The sequence below is a fragment of the Periophthalmus magnuspinnatus genome, chromosome 6 (assembly GCF_009829125.3).
Source record: "Periophthalmus magnuspinnatus isolate fPerMag1 chromosome 6, fPerMag1.2.pri, whole genome shotgun sequence".
Taxonomy (NCBI): domain Eukaryota; kingdom Metazoa; phylum Chordata; class Actinopteri; order Gobiiformes; family Gobiidae; genus Periophthalmus; species Periophthalmus magnuspinnatus.
This window is the reverse complement of record NC_047131.1, coordinates 22,364,086-22,384,591: the sequence shown is the minus strand read 5'-3', so window position 1 is coordinate 22,384,591 and position 20,506 is coordinate 22,364,086. Positions and strand designations below refer to the sequence as shown.

General features: G+C 37.0%; 2 protein-coding genes across 3 annotated transcripts; both read left to right on the top strand.

The window, feature by feature from the left end:
* Window positions 1–5,011: 5,011 nt before the first annotated feature.
* saal1 (serum amyloid A-like 1) lies at window positions 5,012–10,131 on the top strand. 2 transcript variants are annotated; one of them, XM_033968485.2, is made up of 13 exons: window positions 5,012–5,155; window positions 5,573–5,742; window positions 5,848–5,949; window positions 6,025–6,108; window positions 6,442–6,521; window positions 6,600–6,659; window positions 6,892–7,007; window positions 8,526–8,688; window positions 8,809–8,891; window positions 8,963–9,148; window positions 9,233–9,390; window positions 9,463–9,555; window positions 9,846–10,131. In XM_033968485.2, the coding sequence occupies exons 1-13, from the start codon at window positions 5,152–5,154 to the stop codon at window positions 9,921–9,923; spliced, it is 1,377 nt and encodes a 458-aa protein (XP_033824376.1). In that variant the 5' UTR covers window positions 5,012–5,151; the 3' UTR covers window positions 9,924–10,131. The 2 variants fall into 2 exon arrangements, with proteins under 2 accessions (XP_033824376.1, XP_033824375.1); XM_033968484.2 differs by having other exon boundaries at window positions 5,552–5,742.
* A 5,589-nt stretch (window positions 10,132–15,720) lies between these two features.
* tph1a (tryptophan hydroxylase 1 (tryptophan 5-monooxygenase) a) lies at window positions 15,721–20,395 on the top strand. The gene is made up of 11 exons (XM_033968599.2): window positions 15,721–15,895; window positions 17,013–17,147; window positions 17,231–17,414; window positions 17,484–17,584; window positions 17,660–17,727; window positions 17,803–17,999; window positions 18,452–18,587; window positions 18,656–18,782; window positions 18,860–18,955; window positions 19,049–19,182; window positions 19,252–20,395. Exons 1-11 carry the CDS (start codon window positions 15,812–15,814, stop codon window positions 19,424–19,426), a joined length of 1,437 nt encoding a protein of 478 aa, XP_033824490.1. The 5' UTR covers window positions 15,721–15,811; the 3' UTR covers window positions 19,427–20,395.
* The last annotated feature ends 111 nt before the right edge of the window (window positions 20,396–20,506 follow it).

The window sequence follows — 20,506 nt, the reverse complement described above, 5'->3', positions numbered from 1 at the left end:
ATTTGGCTAATGGCTATTGTTTTATTAGCTATATTTTTTCAGCTCTACACACGTCAACCCCATAGAAAAGCTCCTCCAAGTGCAAATAGGACTTTGGGGCAACTCCCTCCAGAACAGCTGTTCTGTGGAGATGCTGTGCAGTTATTTCTGCTTGACAGTTCAATTGACTTTTCACAAACATGGGTATCTCTATCAAACATTGACACAGCAATTCAACTGTAAAGGGAATCATCAGCATGAATTATTATAATACTTCCCATAAACAGCTGTATTTACAGAGGATCTGTCACAGTTGTAAAATAATTTTGCTTATTTCTATCCTCAAGTCCTATAAGCAATATATGGAAATATGGTGTATATATATATATATATATATATATATATATATATATATATATATATATATATATATATATATATATATATATATATATATATATATATATATATATATATATATATATATATATATATATATATATATATATATATATATATATATATATATATATATATATAAACCATATTTCCATTTAGCAAGTGCTACTGAGTCATTCCACTGCTAAGATGATAAATGAAACATATATAGTCAAATTATGCCATTTAAACTCCATATTACAACTCATAGTACTGGTGTTGTGCTGATCTGGTCTGCAAATCTGACTTTCAACTTTCTGTATGTCAACCAGGACCTGTATACTGTAAATATATTTTATTATGTCATGTTTAATAAAATATAATAATTAATCCCAAATTCAAATTGACATGACTAGATGGAAAGAGGATGGTTCACTCTTCACTCTCATCCCTTTTGTACAGACCTCTAGCCCTGAGTAAAAGCCTCTGGACAAACAAGGTAATTTAGAACCCATTTTTAATGTAAACGTTCAGCTCTTATTCAGAGTAATGTCCATTTTGCCCCATCTGTAATAGACACATCCTTTCAGCAATGGCATTGGAGAGGACCAAGATGCATTAAGGATATTTGTTAAAATGATAAATGTATCTCTACTAAATAGCTAAAGACTGACTTTGATGTTCCACAATCAGATTTTTTGAGGTATCTCCAAATACCTACTTTTGTTAAAACAGATTTCTCTTTAACCTTGCCCCCCAAAAGATGATTAAATGAGTGTTTAGACTTGGATTTACTTGATAAAGGCTTGGAGTCAGTCATTTATAATAGAATTCAAGGGGCAGCATCTCTGTTGTTGGACCATTTAAAAATTCAGTGGGAGGAGGAATTAGGTGAACATTTCACTGATAAGACTTGGCAAAAAGCAGGTGTGGTCATGGCCCAGCCAACCTGAGCCACTTGTTCTGGGTATGTCCCCGCTTAAATGACTTCTGGGGGGAAATATTCAAAACAATTGAATTTCTATGTAAAAGAAATATTGCAGCAAATTCCACTACAACTTTGTTTGAGGCTGTGCCTCCGAATATTTCATTGATCCCTCACGAGGCGGACGCAGTAGCCTTCATTATGCTACTTGCAAGACACTTAATATTGTTTATCTGGAAGAAAGCAGCCCCAACATTGTTTAAATATTGGGTGGAAGAAGTCATGTCTCATTTAAAGCTTGAACATTTGAGATATGTAAACGATCTATTTAAAGCTACCATAAGATCTGGCAGCCATTCCTCCTTTATTTTAAATCTGACCTAAGTGCATAGCCCACTTATTTCACCTTAATTTCCCTTAAATTTCTCATTATTATTATTATTATTATGATTATTATTATGATTATTATTATGATTATTATTATTATGATTATGATTATGATTATTATTATTATTATTATTATTATTATTATTATTATTATTATTATTATTACTACGTGTTTTTGTGTAAAAAACAACAACAACTAAAATGTATAAAAATAAGTGAACAGAAACAACTGGGTCTCTATTAGAGAGTTTTATAGGTAGAGGGAAATTCTAGGACAAATTGTATTTTGGATAACAACATATTTTAGACTACATGCTTCACATTTAATGCAAAAGTGCATTTTGCTGAGATCATAACCCGTTTTGAAAAATGAAACCCTGTGTGGGATTATATGTGTGATGGTTTTGTTATTGATTGTAAATGTGAAAAAGTATTATTCGTCATTTCAGTTTGACTGCAGGCCTATATGAGCGTAGTAGGTGGCGACACTGGTTAAATTTGGTGTGTGGTTGAAGGCGGACGGCCCTACGACGCCGCTACCTAGGGCCCGGCAATAGATGTGTTTAAGATGCTTAAATCCTCGATTTACGGCGAGAGCAGGCGGCTGCAGCCGAGTGGAGGAGGCGGAAAAGGTTAAAGTCAGTAAAGGTTAAAGTCAGTAAAGGTTAAAGTCAGTATGGTCACTCCCAGAGCCCGACGGCCTCAGGATCCCGGGACAGACAGAACTCGCACTGAATAAAACTACATAGACCTTTGTGAATGCATTCTTCTGCTTCCCCACAAACCACATCACCTTAACAAAGAATCCAGGGCCCACTATAAAGTTTACACTCCTGGTCTGTGGTGAAAGTGACTTTTAGCTCATCAAGATTATGCCTGTATAATAATCATGTTGTCTGTATCATACAACACCCTGTGTCTTTCTGTCTGATTTTACGTTTTAATCACGTAAAATCACAGTAGAGTTACTGGAGCATAATAATAATAATAATAATAATAATAATAATAATAATAATAATAATAATAATAATAATAATAATAATAATAATAATAATAATCAAGTAAAAGTAGCAAATGAAAAAATCTACTTATGCAAAACTATTAAAGTACACTTTTAAAAATGTACTTAAAGGGCCCATATTACGTTATTTTCTGATCTGTGTTATAATGTTGTTTCCTCATCAAAAACATAACTGGAGTTGTGTTTTGTTTCATTCACACATGTTTAACATGCAAACCTTGCAGATTTAGAGTTCTCCTCTCAGTCAGAAAACACTGTTCCAACTTGTAATGTCATGTGGTAATACAGGAAGTTCTCCAGTGTGTTTTTAAACTCCATACACCTTCACTAGAATCATTTTGATGATTTCAGCCCTGGAATTGCCAATCTCTACTGAACTAAAGGTAAAAGGAGATGTTAACCTGAAAACAGCCGCTTCATGACATCACAAGGTGGGACAGAGCATTTTGAGCTTTGGAGATGTACACAGACTAATAATAAAGTGTTACTCAAAAATGTGTGAATGAAACAAAACACAATTCCAGGTATGTTTTTAAGGAGGTAACAACATTATAACATGACTTAAAGCTTGCAAGAATCAAATTTAGAGTAAAAAGTAAAAATGGCTTATTCCAGGCAGATTTTGAGATCTTAAAGCCTAAAGCTTCAAATGTATTGATTCTGATAAATAGTTGTGCAGATGTTTGTTCAACAGAAACTATTTAATCAATTGTTTTCATTTGCATATTTGTGTTTGCACAAACTACAAATCTGTTAAAGATAAACCCCTCAGCTCTTTCACCAGGTGTTAAACATTTTGTTACGTCAGGTCCCACCACTGGACGTCAACAGTAAAGATCAAGGAGGAGTAAGGAGCAGTGAGAAGAAGGTGCTATAGCTGCGATACAGCTATACAAATACAGAAAGATATCATTCTGGATTTGCCATTCAATTATTAACCCAATTGTAAGGAATGTGACAGTAATCCAGCTGAGAGCATTGATGTTGTTGGCTGCATTAAACCAGGTGTATTGCCTTTTACCATGGTTTCTTATCCTCCAATAGTGAATTATATTTGTGTTAGAAGCGTGTCATACTGCTCTCTAGAGGGAGGGTTGTCAACTGCGTTGTCTAGGACCAAATTGATGTCTCTGCAAAAAATAACCTCATCACAAGCACATTCCACCCTCCACTGGTTAATTTTCCTGCATAGATTTGCATTAAATGTAAAATTATTTCTACCACTACCATTAGCCCATGTCCATTTGTCCTTTTATGATGCAATATTGATATTTGAAACCTATTAAATAAAATCATCATTATTCTTGATCCGTGTGTGGTCCCAGTTCACTTTATCCTCCTTGGATAAAGTGTCTTCATTGGACATAGTCTCGTCTTCTTCAATCTCCTTAATAACATCTTCGTTGCAGACTTCACAAAGAGCCATCAGGTCACTGCGAGATTGTGCACAGAAACCTGCTCCTGGATGTGAACTTCTTTCCTATGGATGGGATCCCAAAACATTTCAGAGGAAGCACAACAGTGAAAGTGAGGAGACAAGTGATCCAAATAGTCAGTGCAGTGGAATCCTCAGAGGGACAGACATCCGTTTGGATCATGTATAGTCACAGTGCTGTGGACAATTGAGAGATGGATCATCGGGGTTGGATGAGGCAGGTTTGTCCTGTGCCGAAGTAGACCAGATGGAAGATGCCCCAGATCCCTATTGCCTAACAGCTCTCAGTCACTATCCCGGTTTATGACGGACCTGAGACATGCTAGTCTAGGCTCTAACGTTAAACCTGCTATTTCGAGAACAGGTCAGGTTGTTAAATTGGTCACCAGATTAATTGAGACCATGACTCAGGAGCATCATGTGTGTTAATGCATCTAACATGGGTTGAGACCAAGCCCTCAGAGCTGTGCTTCTTACTCTGAGAGGATAGCCTACATGTTGGACCTGTCATTTGTTCAGTGTCCTTGGGTGTTTTGAAAGGCGCTTATAAATAAAATGCATTATTATTCATTATTATACTCACAACAGTTTGTGCCATTTGTATTTTTGAAACGGTAAACCTTCTGAACGTGGACTGAGCCGCTGTCATCACTCAGAATACAACGCAGAGCCATTTCATATCTTTACAAAAAAAAAAAAAAAAGATCTGGACAGTTATTCACAAATATAGTAAAAGCTTATATTTGTTTGGTTTCACATTTTGAAGCAAGGATATGGAAGTATGGTAAATTAAGTATTTTGCGAGATGTATCTGAAGAACAAATATTGAATTCCCATTTTCTTCCCAGCACGACTTGAAGGCGGCGTGAGCGGTCACAAACAGCGCATGCGCAAAAGGTACCCTGCCTGCGTGGAGCCGAGCTGTTTGAAAACTAAACCGTAAACCCTGTCGTTTCTCTCTAAATTCCTTCAGGGATTTCTCTACTGATTACAGTACAGCAAGAGTTATGATCCAATGCTTGTACTATGGGTGAGCAACATGTAATATTAAATTAGAGGGCTTGAAGACCAAGTTAATTAAATAATGTTTCTGTTAGCAAAACCGAGCTAGCTAAAACGGCCAACAGTTCTTTATTAAATAACTTCACGTAGTTAACTAACTGTTAACTGCACTGTAAACGTTAATCGTCCATCGAAGTGCACGTGCTGATTTGAGATTCCACTCATGTAGCTAACTCTAGTGGTTAAGTAGGCTGTAAATATGTTATGTTATAGTTTTTGTTATATATTATAATTTTTTCAATTGCTTATCAAAGTATAAATACAATACAATATAAACACCATCATAAACAATACCTATCTCTCTATTAAAGATCATTTCAAAAGTTTTATTATTGTTTATTTATTCATGTTTGTTTTCCCAAAGATTGTAACCCTGGTGTTGTAGATGCAGGAGGTGACAATTCTTCATCTCCAGAAGGTTCAGAGTCACCTGAACTGGATCGCAACCCATCTCCACCACCAGCCAATGAAGAGGCAGGTGAAGATGCGGATGCCATTGGAGACACTGTGTACAGCAAACATTGGCTTTTTAGTACTCTAACTCGCCTTATACAGGTTAGCAAGCAGTTAACAAGATTCAACATTTACAGCTGTATTAGTCTAGTGGTAACACCTGTCAAATACAGTTATATTTATGTAAATGTGGCTGTCATTCATCAGATGATCACAAAGCATGCAGAAGAAGCCTCTGAAGGACCTATGGATCTGTCCAATGATGATGAAGAAGATTTATGCAAACTTTGGGATATGGCTATGGATAAGGCAAGTTTAAAAAATGTATTATTATCGTGTCTTCTTTCTAACTATGACTAATTTATAAATCTATTCTATATGTAGGATGTGGCTGGATTTCTGCAGGAATTCAGAGCAACCGATATTCTTCTGGGAGTTATAGCCAAATCTAGATGTCCGCGCCTCACAGTGAGCTAAAGATGACAAAAAATTATTACAATTAAACAGAAATTACAGAATAAACAGAATTGCAGAAACCCTAGAGTGAACTGTGTAATTAATCAAATTTGAATCTAGATTGAGATTCATTACTTTCTTATTGTCAATGGTATGCTTTGATTTTTTTTGATTGAGTGGAATAAATTAGACTGTCTTGTGTTAAATGGTAATGAATAAAATCTGTATTGTTGTATAGCGGAAGAAAATGGATGGATGTATTGTTTATGTTCAGGAAATTAACATTCAAATTTGTATGTATGAGACAAAATGTTCTTGTAATGTCATTGTTTCTCATACCAACAGGAAATTTGTGTGGGAATCCTTGGGAATATTGCTTGTTTTCCTGAAACCTGTTTAACTCTAAGCCAAAATGAAGAACTGGGGTGTGTATATTCTAGTTTTACTGAATTATCATTTTCACCCTCTTTGTATCCTAGAGTGCTGCTCTTTTTTGTTCACAGGGAAGTACTTCTGCTCCTACTTGGTGATACAGATCCACCAACTCTTCTAGAAACATGCAGGTACCTGTACTTGACTGAACAGAAAAGGTCCTGTGCCCAATTTCTCCCACTCTCAAACAGTGGGAGAATTTGTGTTAGGCTAGGGCACTCTGAATGATGAAAGTTGAAAGTGGACAACCTTTAACCTCCGTATAATTTCTGCCACAGGGACTCAATTTTTTTGTATCTTAGATGTTGCACTGTATTGCAATAACCCGACATTTGCAATTTTGCTTCCTCAATTGTTTAACAGGTTACTACTGACTTGTGTCTCCCAGAAAGATGTTTGTTCCTTGTGGCTTGAAAGAATGCAACAGCAGCCGTCTGTTTGCTCCAATCTCTGTTTCATCATGAGGAGTTCTACAAACAGTAATTTAATATTTCATTTAACCATGTTGACTAAAACTAAAATGCTATCAAATGCATTCTCTATCTCTCTATGAATTATACAACCCCAATTCCAAGGAAGTTGGAATGCCCTGTAAAACTTAAAAAAAAATACAGAATACAATGATTTGCTAATCCTTTTCAACCTATATTGAACTGAATAAACTACAAAGACATGATATTTAATGTTCAAATTGATAGTTTTTATGCAAATATTCACTCATTTTCAATTTGATGTCTACATTACATTCCAATAAAGCTGGGACAGGGACTTGTTTACCACTGCGTTACATCAACTTTTAACAACAATTAATAAGCTTTTGGGAACTGAGGACACTAATTGTTGAAGCTTTGCAGGAGGAATCCTTTACCATTCTTGCTGAATGAACCACACATTTTCAATGGGAGACAGGTCTGGACTGCAGGCAGGCCAGTATAGTACCCGCACTCTTTTACTACGAAGAGTGCTGTTGTAACACATGCAGAATTTGGCTAAGCAGGGACATCCCTGAAAAAGACGTTACTTAGATGGCAGCATATGTTGCTCCAAAACCTGCATGTATCTTTCAGCATTAATGGTGCCTTCACAGATGCTGGCTTTTGAACTTTGCGGATGGTACTTTCCGGATGGTCCTTTTTGACCCGCAGGACACGACGTCCATGATTTCCAAAAACAATTCGAAATTTGGACTCGTCAAACCGCAGCACACTTTTCCACTTTGCGTCAGGCCATCTCAGGTGAGCATGGGCCCAGAAAAGCAGGTGGCGTTTCTGGGTGTTGTTGATATATGGCTTTCGCTTTGCATGGTACAGTTTTAACTTGCACTTGGAGATATAGCGACGAACTGTGTTAACAATGACAATGGTTTTCTTATGTGTTCCTGAGCCGATGTGGTACACATTTACACATTCAAGTCCGTTAATACAGTACTGCCTGAGGGATTGAAGGTCACGGGCATTCATTGTTGTTGTTTTTTACGTGCAGAGATTTCTCCAGATTCTCTGAATCTTTTGATGATATTATGGACCGTAGATGATGAAATCCCTAAATTCCTTGCAATTGTACATTGATTGATGTTCTTAGAACATTGTGAAAAACTGCATGAGCAAATAGTCCAAAGTGGTGAACCTCGCCCCATCCTTGCTTATAAATGACTGAGCCCTTTGGGGATCCTCCTTTTATACCTGTGGAATGTTCCACACAGCTGTATTTTAAGCATTCCTCAACTTTCCCATTCTTTTGTTGCCCCTGTCCCAGCTTTATTGGAATGTGTTGCAGGCATCAAATTGAAAATGTGTGAATATTTGCATAAAAACAATAAAGTTTATCAGTCTGAACATTAAATATCATGTCTTTGTAGTTTATTCAGTTCAATATAGGTTGAAAAGGATTTGCAAATCATTGTATTCTGTATTTTTTCAAGTTTTACACGGCATCCCAACTACATTGGAATTGGGGTTGTATATTTGTATAAACAATCAAAATAATTTTCTTTTCAGCTGACCTTTTAGAGAAGGTTGGAGAGCTGGTTGACAAAGCTTTTGACCTGGATGAAGGCCTGATGAGGTCCTGGGTCACTCCTAAGTCACATCCAGAGGCTGGAAATGGAGAAAGCTGTGTGGATGTGGCCTCATGTCTTCTCGAAGCCGGGAAGCAGCTCAGGTAAGGCAATCATAATGCCTTGCTCAAATAAATATAATTGTTACATTACTACATAAACTCCTGCTTTCAACATGTCTTGTGTTATAAAGTCTCTATTACCAGTTATTTTACTTTTTACAGATCAGAAAGTCCAAACGGATTAGAGATTTATCTTCATATTCTTCAACTCCTGACTACTATAACTGAGGGCATCCAGATTTTTTGTAAGACAAACAGCATTTTGCACTTTTTGCTTTTCATGAAATGTACTTATGTTGCAATGTTGTTTCTGTAGGTGCTGCTGATGGGCCCGGAAAAGCTATATGGAACTTTCTTTGTGAAGTTGTCTGTGAGGGTCTCTGTCAGACAGATGATCTTCCAGTTGTCTTACAAGAGCAAAGGGGTATTTTAGTCCAGGCCTTTGCGGTGCTGCAGGCTCTCTATAAATGCCAGGATCAGTGGAGCAGTAAAGGGGACACAAGTGAGTTGACAGCCTTCACTGAGAAAGTTATCTCCTGTAAACAACTGTAGCCGTGTAACTTGGTAATACATTTCTTTATTTCAGGCTTGACACTTATCGGCAGAGTTTTACAAGTCCTTCACTTCCATAGTGAGTACAAAAACACTTGTACTGAAGAAGAGTATTTTAAAAATGAACAACTCCAGACACTGGCAGAAATCTCAGCAGAGTTTTTAGCTGATATCTCTCCTGACATTTCTAAGGTAACAATAGAATTGATAAACAATGTTAACATACTACTGTTCCAGTCTCTTGTTATCTGTTCTTATTATTAGGAATTAATGGCAAAGTTGATAAAAGAGGGTTATCTGACAGAGAAGACCTGCCTGGCAGCTGCAGAAAGTCTGTACACTTCATTTGCCACCTCTGTAAGTGTCGCATTCTCAGCCAAATGTGCATTTTCTGTCAAAGCTGCATTTAAGTCAACCAAAGTTGCAGCTGGGGTATCTCATTTTCATCTTGAAAGCGGGAAGTAGATCGCTTAAACTTGTTCCAAGAAGCTAACCCATTCCTGGCTGCCACAAATCCTTTGCACGTGAAAATGATTGATACCCCAGCTTTAACTTGACCTGTATTCTGGTCTTTTTTGGTTTGTTTTTAGTGTAATATTGACATGCCCTTTTGAAATCTGTGGAAAATATTTCCTTCTCTGATGCAGTTCCAACACCTGTCCTTGATGCTGTCAGAGGTTGATCCTGGACTGTCAGGCAAGCTCAAAAAACATTTTCCTGTTTGAGACGGCCCTTTACAACAGCCAAGTATAGCACCCTATTTCTCTTTGATGGCAAGATTGGTTTTCCATGGAAAGAGTCATCATTTCATCATTGCCCGAAAAAGTAACAGCTCAAAATAGTGTCATTGTTTCTTCTTGTTTGGTTAATTGGGCTAAATGTCTATTTGCAGTTGTGTAGTTGTGACTGTTTTTAATAAATTGTATTTTTCTACTCTTGTAGGTTGCTGATTATTTAATCAACATTTTATGAATACATTTTACCAGGGTAAAGACTGCAAAACCTAAGTATGTCTAAAGCACAGAATTGGCAGATTTCTGTCTAGATTATGGTTGAAGTTTTAAATTTTTTGTCATTTCCATACACCAAAACATTGTAAATTGTATACTAAGCTTTATTTATTGCATTTAAATGGTTGTTCTTTTCAATGAATCATCTCAAGTGAATGTATAATGGGGATAATGCTGATGACTACATCAAGTGTTTACCAGAAGGTGACTATCACTCGGTAAGGACAATAAATTGGATGAAAGGCTTGAGCTTGCCGACAATAAACTCATTTGGTTTCCAAATGTGCCATTGCACCCACTCCTGGAGAAGAGCTGCACAACCTGCGCACTTCCAGTGAGCTTTCGAAGCCCTGATGAATATAGCAGCTTTTTAATTAAAGCTTGGATTGATATGTAGAACACTCTTTCTAATGGAAATCATGTGACGGCACACTAGCACACAGACCCTATGGGCAAAAAGCCTGCTCTCTGTATTTGTGATGCCAAGGCGCCTGGTGCTTTGAATGACGAGTCATGTCCCATTTGTGCTTTGAATTGCTAGAATGATGTAAATTCACTCAGGCTTGGCCTTTGCCTGATTGTTTGTGGTCCAAAAGTTGCTTTGGTGGGTGCTCAGCCCTCAGGTCCTGCTCTGGGGTGTTTTGTGTCACAGAGATGACGGTGAAGCTCAGATGTTTGTTGCTGCCCTGCCAAGCTGCATTGTCCATCAGCCCATCTTGACTGCAGCCTGATATGATCTGACCTAATGCATACAATGGAGTGAACTGCGTCAGTAAAGAGCTTCATAAACATTAAGACACGTCAAGCTTTTCTAACACTGATGCCGGGTGTCAGCTGATTTCCATATTTGCCAACCAACTCAATTTTCTGTTAAACACTCTGACATTTACATTTAGTTAGATTACATTGTGTGCATATTCTACAGTTGTGCACTTTATGTAATCCATCAGAAAAATAACTGCCCCCATGTCAAATAAACACTGTGTTTGACACATGCCCACTCTTATTAAAAAAAAAAAAAAAAAAAAAAAAAGAAACAGTTTTAAATTGAATAATGTGTCTAAATTAAGTGGTTATTAGTAAATCTCCGGAATTAATAATAAACGTAAAAATGTAACGTAACTGTTTTTTCTCAGGTGGTTCCATTGAGATTTGCTTCTCATTGTCAAATGCAATAATGGATATAATAACTACGCTTTTGTTGCTGTTGATTAAATGTGTTTTATTTGGTACATCTAATGTACTGTATTGTAATAATTTGAATATCCTAGATTCAAATGTTCATCTGTTCAATTCATGTCATTTCAGAATTGCACAGCTAGTACTGCATCAGAGTTGTTACCTGTACTCTAACATGAGTTTAAACCTGCTGCTTAGACACTTAATGAAGAGAGAAAGTATGAGTGGAGCTGCACATTGCCTCTTGTGTTCATGCCTAGTCTTTGTCACTGAAGGAAAAGAAGCTTTGACAATGAAACATGATACCATTGATTTCAGTTCATTTCCTGACATTACATCTCACCGTCTCATCAAGACTTTTTCTCTTTATGAACTCCTCTGCATCAATTTGCTCCTTCTTCATCACAGGAAATGTATATATTTTATTATTTTTGTATTTATATTATGTTTTATTATTTTAAATATGTGTTTACTATAATTATGTTTTGGGGAAACCAATACAGCATTTAGAAAAAAAATGAGGGTCATCCTGATATAATAAAAAATCTTCCATATTGCATTGTTGAATTTTGACATTTGTATAATACAGCATAGTAAAAGAAAAATATTTTTGTTTTACTATTGACCAGACCTGGACGACTGAAGGATTACACAGACATAATAAAGCATGCCAAACTTAGATCCCAACAATCCCATCTTATAAATATAGCCTATGTCATAGTTTTGTGGTCATACAGCAGTTTAATTAAAGGCAGCATTAGTTGTGTCACTGATCACAACACTCTGTTATTAACATGTTCATAATGTTATTCATATTGAGTGTGACAGATGTTTATAAGTGTTGCCCACGTCGCTGTAGTTTGATCCTGTTTAGTCCTTGTTTACTCTGTGGTCTCTCATCCCGGCGCACATGTGACTGTTTGCTCAGCAATGAAAGAATTGGAACTAATTAAAGGGACATGCTCTTGGTGCAGGAAATGTGTCCAAACAGGCCATTCACTGCTCTGATTAGCTTGTTATTCAAACAAGACACAGGCCTGCTGAAAGACGCTGTCCCATTGATGAAGTGCTCACAGCCCTAGTTTCTGGAAATATGTACTGACTGCTTACTGGAATTGACAACAGAGGTGAAAATAGGGCTAAATCTTTGATTGCATTATCAAAATGTCACACTTATTATGTCAATAAATTAGATGTGTCAAGTTTACAAAGCTTGAAATTAAATGGACTTCATATAAACACAAAAATGTTAAGTCAATTGCATTTTTATTATGTTTACTGGCAGGGCTAGCCCAGCCTATAAGCAGACTAAACAGCTGCTTAGGCCCCAAGGTCATACATTTATATTGAAAATAATATAATATAATAATAATATACGTTTTATTGGAAACAGGGCTTGTGTGTTTACAGCAGCCTAAATATCCCTCTCAAACGATTACATTTGTTTTATATCTACCTAGTAGCAAAGTATCTGCTGCTGCCAACATTTATTTTTGAGTCGGGCATAGGTGAGGGCAACTACTTGTTTACACCGGTGCAAGGACACTTTATAATGTAAATGTAAGCCCACTGTCGCCAACTGGAACTCATTAAAGTCCACCAGAAACTTGTCTAGAATTCTTGACTCCTTATATGTTTGTGTACTGTCCTTGTGGCTATGGTAGTTGTGACACTTTGAATATTTTCAGTCTAATGTTGGTCATATAAATACAAATACAACTGGTCAAGGTGATGAGAGCATAGTCATAATGTTGTCAAATGTGAATCACCAATAGCTGAGCCAGGAGGCATCTGCTGTTGGGGGCCCCACAGACAAATTCAGCTTAGGGCCCCCTGAAAGCTAGGGCCAGCCCTGTTTACTGGTATAACTGAATTGATAATTATCATTAAAAATCTACATTTGTTTTTTGACACAAGTCTTGTTGGCTTGTTGTAAAGTGCTATTGACATGTTTTTAATGAAAGAACTACAATTCAACCAGCTGATTTCAGTGTGCTTGCCAGTGGACCTGCTCCAGATGCTCAGACAATAAATCCCTCAGCCACGTCATACTTCAAAATGTCTCAGTGGTCCAGAGTAATACAAAGATTACTGTGATTTCATCTCTGGATTGGTGTTACTGACCAACCAACCAACCAACCACCCAACCATCCTGAGCATCTGAGCTCTGACTATTTTATACCAGAATGACAATGCTACATACATTTCAAAGCAGAGTGACTTTTGTTTCACACCCATATGATAATTAACTTTTACACTTGGACAGGTAGAACAACAGCGAGTTTCCTGTGGGATAGAGACAGAGCCTTCACACATGTCAATGTCTGGTCTGGGTCTGGCAGACTGACACAGATCAAATGCTTTTTAAATACACAGCATGACTACTTAAATTTCTATCACACTTTAAACCAATCTGTTACTTTTGCAAATCATTACATCATTATTAAGAAAATGTGCACATGAGGCGGGCAATTGTGCATGTGAAATGCAATGGACCTAGTATAAATGTATGCTCCATGTACTAATAACAGGGTCAGGACTTCAAAACATAACGCCTGCCTCTGTCACTGTGGTGCTTTTAATACAAATAATGAGTACATAGAGTGTGAGTAGAAACTCCTTATTGAATTGAAGAGGTGGTGTTGAGTGCCATCCACAGCCTTCTTCAATGTGCTTTATAGAAAGTGTTCATTAGCAAAGCACATTCATCTTCTTTGTCCTTTTCTTTGCCTTTTCTCTTTGCATCCAATTTCTCTGAAATAATGTTTGCTACTTTTACAGCATATTCTTTCTTCACATAATGCACAACACAATACACAAACACGATCAAAAGACCAAACATGGCGCATTTGTAAGTAGCAATAGTGGCTTTAGTCTGGGCAGGTGGTATTGTTTGGTCATGACCACGTGTACTTTTTCAAAGCAGTTATGGAAGTGATTAAAACCGCATTAAACTAACTAAATGTTTTGAATGACGTTGTTGATGCTGAAAAGAATAGGAGATACAATCAACAGTTGTATAGAAGTGACTGAGATAAATTGTACAGTGACTATATTTAGTATTTATTTTATGGTTAAGGTTATGGTAAAATGCGAGGCTATTATCATATCCATATATTTGTAACTGATTGTCTGTTTTGTTTTAAATATGTGATGATGGAGAGTCTTGTCCTTAACTGATCTAGAATTTATTCAAGTAATTTACTAAAGTACTAAAGTTCAATAGAAGCTTAACTAGGTTAAAAGTAGTTACTAGTTGCAGCCTAAAATGTAGGCTTATAGTAGTATTGTTGAGAAATAGTTTTACTGGCACTAGATGTAGTTTGTTATAGTTATAGCTGTAGTGGTATATCATTTGATATTTACTCTATACGCACTTAACAAAACATACGTATTTTTTTTCACTATTTATATAATAATTTACTTGCTCTTGAGTATAATATTTTAATTGATGATGGATTGAGTGCATTTTTTTTCCAGTTTTTACCCTACCATATATCCTTAGTAACAAGCTCATTTGGCTTTTTTTTTTTTTACATATATACCGGCGCGATTACCAGTCTCAATTCAGTTTTTGAAAGAGGCAGTGCCCTTCATTACCTCCTGGTTGTGTAAAGTATCATGGAGTCACGGGTGACATGGGTTAGGACCACCTGAGCCATGTGCAGCTGTGATTACGTTCAAGATGACTTTAAAAAGACAGTCGTGTTCAGAAAAGTGACTTCAAGTAATGAAGAGGGTACTGATCATTTACTTTTCCATCTGATATTTACCATCGTCTTTAATGTCTAAACAGGCAGATTAAGTGTAAGAAAACCCAGAGGTGCTTACAGTGCAGTGCGTGGATTTCAGGAGGGAGATTGCTTGGATCTTTGCAGGATCAGGGCGTCTAGGCTATACATTTAATCCTCTCAAACCAGGACCTGTAAGCCTTAAAGAGTCAACAAACAGTAGAAATAAAGAACGTGTAGTTGCGCACTTCCACGTGTCTAGTTTTTCCTGTACATCAGTATAGTAGGCCTGCATTATTATCGCGCAGGCTATTCTCCAAAAATCCGTCATTTAGGCTACAATTATTAAGTCATGTGAAGAGACCCCGCCTTTAGGCCTATGCAATCGGAACTCTACAATTTTGGAAAATATACTTTACAGCGATCAAAAGGGGCCTTTGAGTAAAATCATGGGTGACCAAGAAAGATCCCCTCTCCCTGGTGACGCACACGCTGCGCTTTTTTCCATTTGGCTGCGTGGAGTTTGCGACCTGATTAGTTCCTGGAGCCCCCTCCTCTTTTTTCGTAGGAGTTAAATAGCAAAGCACGTAGCTTGTCAGACCGAGTTCGAGCTGTGAGAGCCCACCTGACTCATTACAAACGGAGATTTCCCCCAAAGCAAAACAAATTTGAGAAACGCAGCTGTTCTCTATCATGTACAAACTTGAAGGGCCACGAAGAGGAAGATCTTTCGACTCGATGAATATTGGCTTTGATGAAAAATTTCTAAACAATGAGGTAGGCTACTTGTGCAGTTTAATTTAACACATTTGCATATTATTTTTGACTATGTGTGCAGACATTTTATACTGAAATTTTTGCGCAGTGTGGTGTTGATCTGGGTGCACCTTATCCAACACAGCCGTCAGCCCAGATTAATTTAAGCCTTTTCATTTTTTTCATTTGCGTCAAAGGGCTAATAGGGTTACAGCCATGACATGCATCTCCTTTTCTTTTATTGCATTTAACATTTTAGAATACCCTATGTATAGATAACCTTTACCCAAACATTTCTAAATGGACCGCTAAGAGCGCTGGAGTTAAACCATAACTGCTAAGATGATAAGCATTAAGTGAAAAGTAACTTTAAAAAGGCCCCAGCATTGTCAATAAAACTAGTATGACAGTCAGAATAAACGTGTAGCCTGTAGGGTCTGAGTCTATGCAACCCATACCCCAACCCAGTCTATGCATTTAACCCTTGCCATGTAGGCTTTTAAGATGTACAAATAATTTCATTGAAACATTTTTATAATTAGGAAATAGTCCGCTTATTTTTAGGCCTACAGAGAGCTAATAGCTTCTCACACAGTCGACACACAAATGCAGGAGGACCTTGTATTTTGTGGTACACTACGGCAGGACTAATGATGAGATTTCCCAGTGCAGCACTAGTAAGATTGCTTTAAGACGATTGCCTGAGACAAAGACAAGTTCATCTTGATTAAGCCGAGACAGAAAGGGTTGACCGGAGAGAGTGTCTGCACTGGCACTGATGCTTCGACCCGCCAGGACGCACAGAAAACTGGCCCTGTGCACAGTCTTCACAATGCTGGGAGGAAGGAATATGGTAGGCGGGCAAAACTATAGAGGAGGTGTAACCCCCCTTTTATTACTATTATTTTTTTTACTGTGCTTACTGTGGTTTTGGTTTGTTTAAAATCTGTATTGTACTTCAGTACGGTCACTGTCCACGGTGCTGAAATGGCTTGCGATTACAAATCCCCACCTTTCAAAATGTATCCCATGTACACTAATAGTCTGGTTTTACTTAATTGTACAGATAGGAACATTCTTATAATTCTGCTTATAGTGAAGATGTGTCTAGCTCAACAGCTGTCTATCATGTTTTTAGATTAACAAATCTACCTTTTCAAAAATTGAAGAAAACTGTGAAAAGAAGAATACATCAGAAAAGGGAAGAGCAACAATAATCTTCTCCTTGAAGAACGAAGTTGGAGGACTAGTCAAGGCACTTAAACTTTTCCAAGTATGGACTTTTACAATGACATAAATAAATATTATACTTTGTTTAAACTATGAACAAATTGAATGACAAACATTTGTATACAGGAAAACCATGTCAACCTTGTCCACATAGAGTCCAGAAAATCAAAGAGACAAAACTCGGAATTTGAAATCTTTGTTGACTGTGACAGCAATAGCGGACAACTGAACGAAATCATTCAGTTACTTCGAAACCATGTAAATGTGGTTGATATGGAGCCTCCTGATAACTCCTGTTTGCATGAAGAGGGTAAATAATCAGAATGAATCATTTAACTCTATGTTAATTATAAAAATAATAACATGTTTGCATTTTTAGGAACATATGATGTACCCTGGTTTCCAAAGAAAATTTCAGATTTGGACAAATGTGCAAATCGGGTCCTAATGTATGGATCAGAGTTGGATGCAGACCATCCAGTATGTAAACTTTGAACTGTTTTAACTGATTTTAATGAGTTTGTTGTAGTTAAATAAACATTTTTGTGTATTCAGGGTTTCAAGGACAATGTTTACAGGAAGAGGAGAAAATTCTTTGCTGATCTCGCCATGTCCTACAAACAGTAAGTTATAAAAGTGTTTTTTTTTACAATATTGGTGGCTGGTGAAAACTGTCGATGTCTGCATCTACTCTGCAGTGGGGATCCCATTCCATCTATTGAATTCACAGAAGAAGAGGTTAAGACTTGGGGGGTTGTGTACAGGGAGTTAAACAAGTTGTACCCCACTCACGCCTGTAGAGAATATTTAAAGAATCTGCCACTCCTGTCCAAATACTGTGAATGTCGAGAAGACAACATCCCTCAGCTGGAGGACGTGTCACGGTTTCTGAAAGGTATTCTTTAATATGTAAATTAGATGTATATTACTATATTCAAGGATGTATTGGTTTTTCATAGCAGTTCTATATAATTTTTTAAAACTTAAAGCAACCAATGAGCATTTTGGGTATAACATAGCTGATATATGCAGTTATTACATATAAATATTTGATTGAAATTATTAACTCTGATTAATTGATGTCTTTAATCTCTTCTCCCACAATAGTGTAACATTCAGTACAGCACCCCTTATGTTAGATTTATTGAACTCACGCTGTTAGGTGTTCAGATAGTTTCCATATGTGTGTCTCCTTCAGCCTTAAATTTCCTGACCACATCATCAGGAAGCTCATAGTTGGTTCAAAAGGCAGTTCTCTTTGTGCTGGCTTAAAGTATTCCAGGTGACAGCTCATGGCACAGTTTGAAAGCAAAATCTTTATACGTTCTCCTGTCTGTATGTTTTCAGAGCGCACAGGATTCACTATCAGGCCTGTAGCCGGTTACCTATCCCCTCGAGACTTCCTTGCGGGTTTAGCTTTCCGTGTTTTTCATTGTACTCAGTATGTGCGCCACAGTTCAGACCCTTTATACACTCCTGAACCGTAAGTACAGAGCTGTTTTCATCCCATGTTGTAGTAAAAATAGAAGATCATATTTTTATGTGTTTCAGGGACACATGCCATGAGTTGCTGGGTCATGTTCCCCTGCTGGCTGAGCCCAGCTTTGCTCAGTTTTCTCAGGAGATTGGCCTTGCTTCTTTGGGAGCATCAGATGAATCAGTTCAGAAACTGGCCACTGTAGGTAACGCTTAAGTTGAAAGTGATATGTATTATATTTATGTATATGAAATAAATGATAATTTAAATATTTTCAGTGTTATTTCTTCACGGTGGAGTTTGGCCTATGCAAACAAGAGGGACAGCTGCGAGCCTATGGAGCAGGTCTACTGTCATCCATCAGTGAGCTTAAGGTAAAGTGGTTTTATGTCATAATCCTTATTTTCTCACCGATTAGTTAATCAAACTAATTTGATATTTTGTTTTTCTTATTGTGTATCTTAAAGCATGCACTCTCTGGTAATGCAAGGATAATACCCTTTGATCCCAAAATTACATGCAATCAAGAATGCATTATCACAACATTTCAGGATGTCTACTTTGTGTCAAACAGTTTTGAAGAGGCCAAAGTCAAGATGAGGTAATTCAATTTTAATGGCAATAACATGTATGCTTCTCTGGAGATCTTATTTTTTCTTGCTTATTTCAGGGAATTTGCCAAGACTATTAAGCGCCCATTCTCTGTGCGATATAATCCCTATACCCAGAGTGTGGATGTGCTCAAGGACACCACCAGTATCAACAGTGTGGTGGAGGAGCTTCGGCATGAGCTTGACATTGTTGGAGATGCTCTGAACCGACTCAACAAACAGCTTGGTGTCTGACCTCTGTTGAAAATAAAGGTTTCTTTTATGTCCAAACACACTCCAGTGTAGAAACTGCATGTCCATTTCCCTTTGTCATTACACTTGATGTGCTCTGCTTTGAGTAATAAAACTTAGCTTAGCTACAAACCTTAACAGCAATGTAACCCTGAATCTGTAATTTTGCTCTCACTGCTGTTTTGAAATGTGGTCATTGACTCTATTCCAGTTTCCTATTACAAAGATTACTGTTCTATACAGTATGATATATTTTTGCAGTTGGTGTTGCTATATGAGTAGGCTATATTAATTGTTCCTGTTCCTTTGATGTATGCATTTTGTTGCTTTTGGTGTGCAACTGTATAATTTAAACAACAGCACATGTATACAATGGTTAAAGGGAGGGTATGTAAAATTTGTATTTAAAATTTGATAAATATGACACTATCTGTGTCCACACATAGCCTACATGTTCTAATCAGATGGATGCTGCTTTTACTGATAACAGTTGTAATGTTGATTTATTCTTGATTACAAAAAGATCAGACATGATGGCCAAGTTGTTGAGATTGTAATTTTCTGTTTTGATTCTCAATATGTTCCTGTCAGAAAGCTACGTAAACCCCAACCTCTGCAACTCAGAGAGTGATTCTGGGGAATTCATATGGGACATGGCTTAAACGTAGCCCATACTGAGAATGAGAAAAATTGCTTTGTGTTTCCCAAATATGCAGGTTAAAACACTGGCAATCCAGGTTCAGTTGTGATTGTAGTTAATGTTTTTGTTTTTTTTGTTTTTTAACCAATAAGGACGCAGGGTACATACCCTCCTTTTTCAGTAGTTTATAGTTCATACATGGAAGTACGCGTACAATGAAAATATTTTTTTACTGTATAAATGTCAACATTAGATTTTGATTTAATATAATATATGAATTGATGTCTTCACTGTGCGACTTTCATCTTGAAATAAAATTAATTTGGATATCATGTTGATTATTGTTTTTAATCATAATAGTTATATATGAAGACTGTTATGACAAATGATAGGTTATGTGCATTTTTGGTCTGGCTTTGTCAGACTGATTAATGAACGATAAC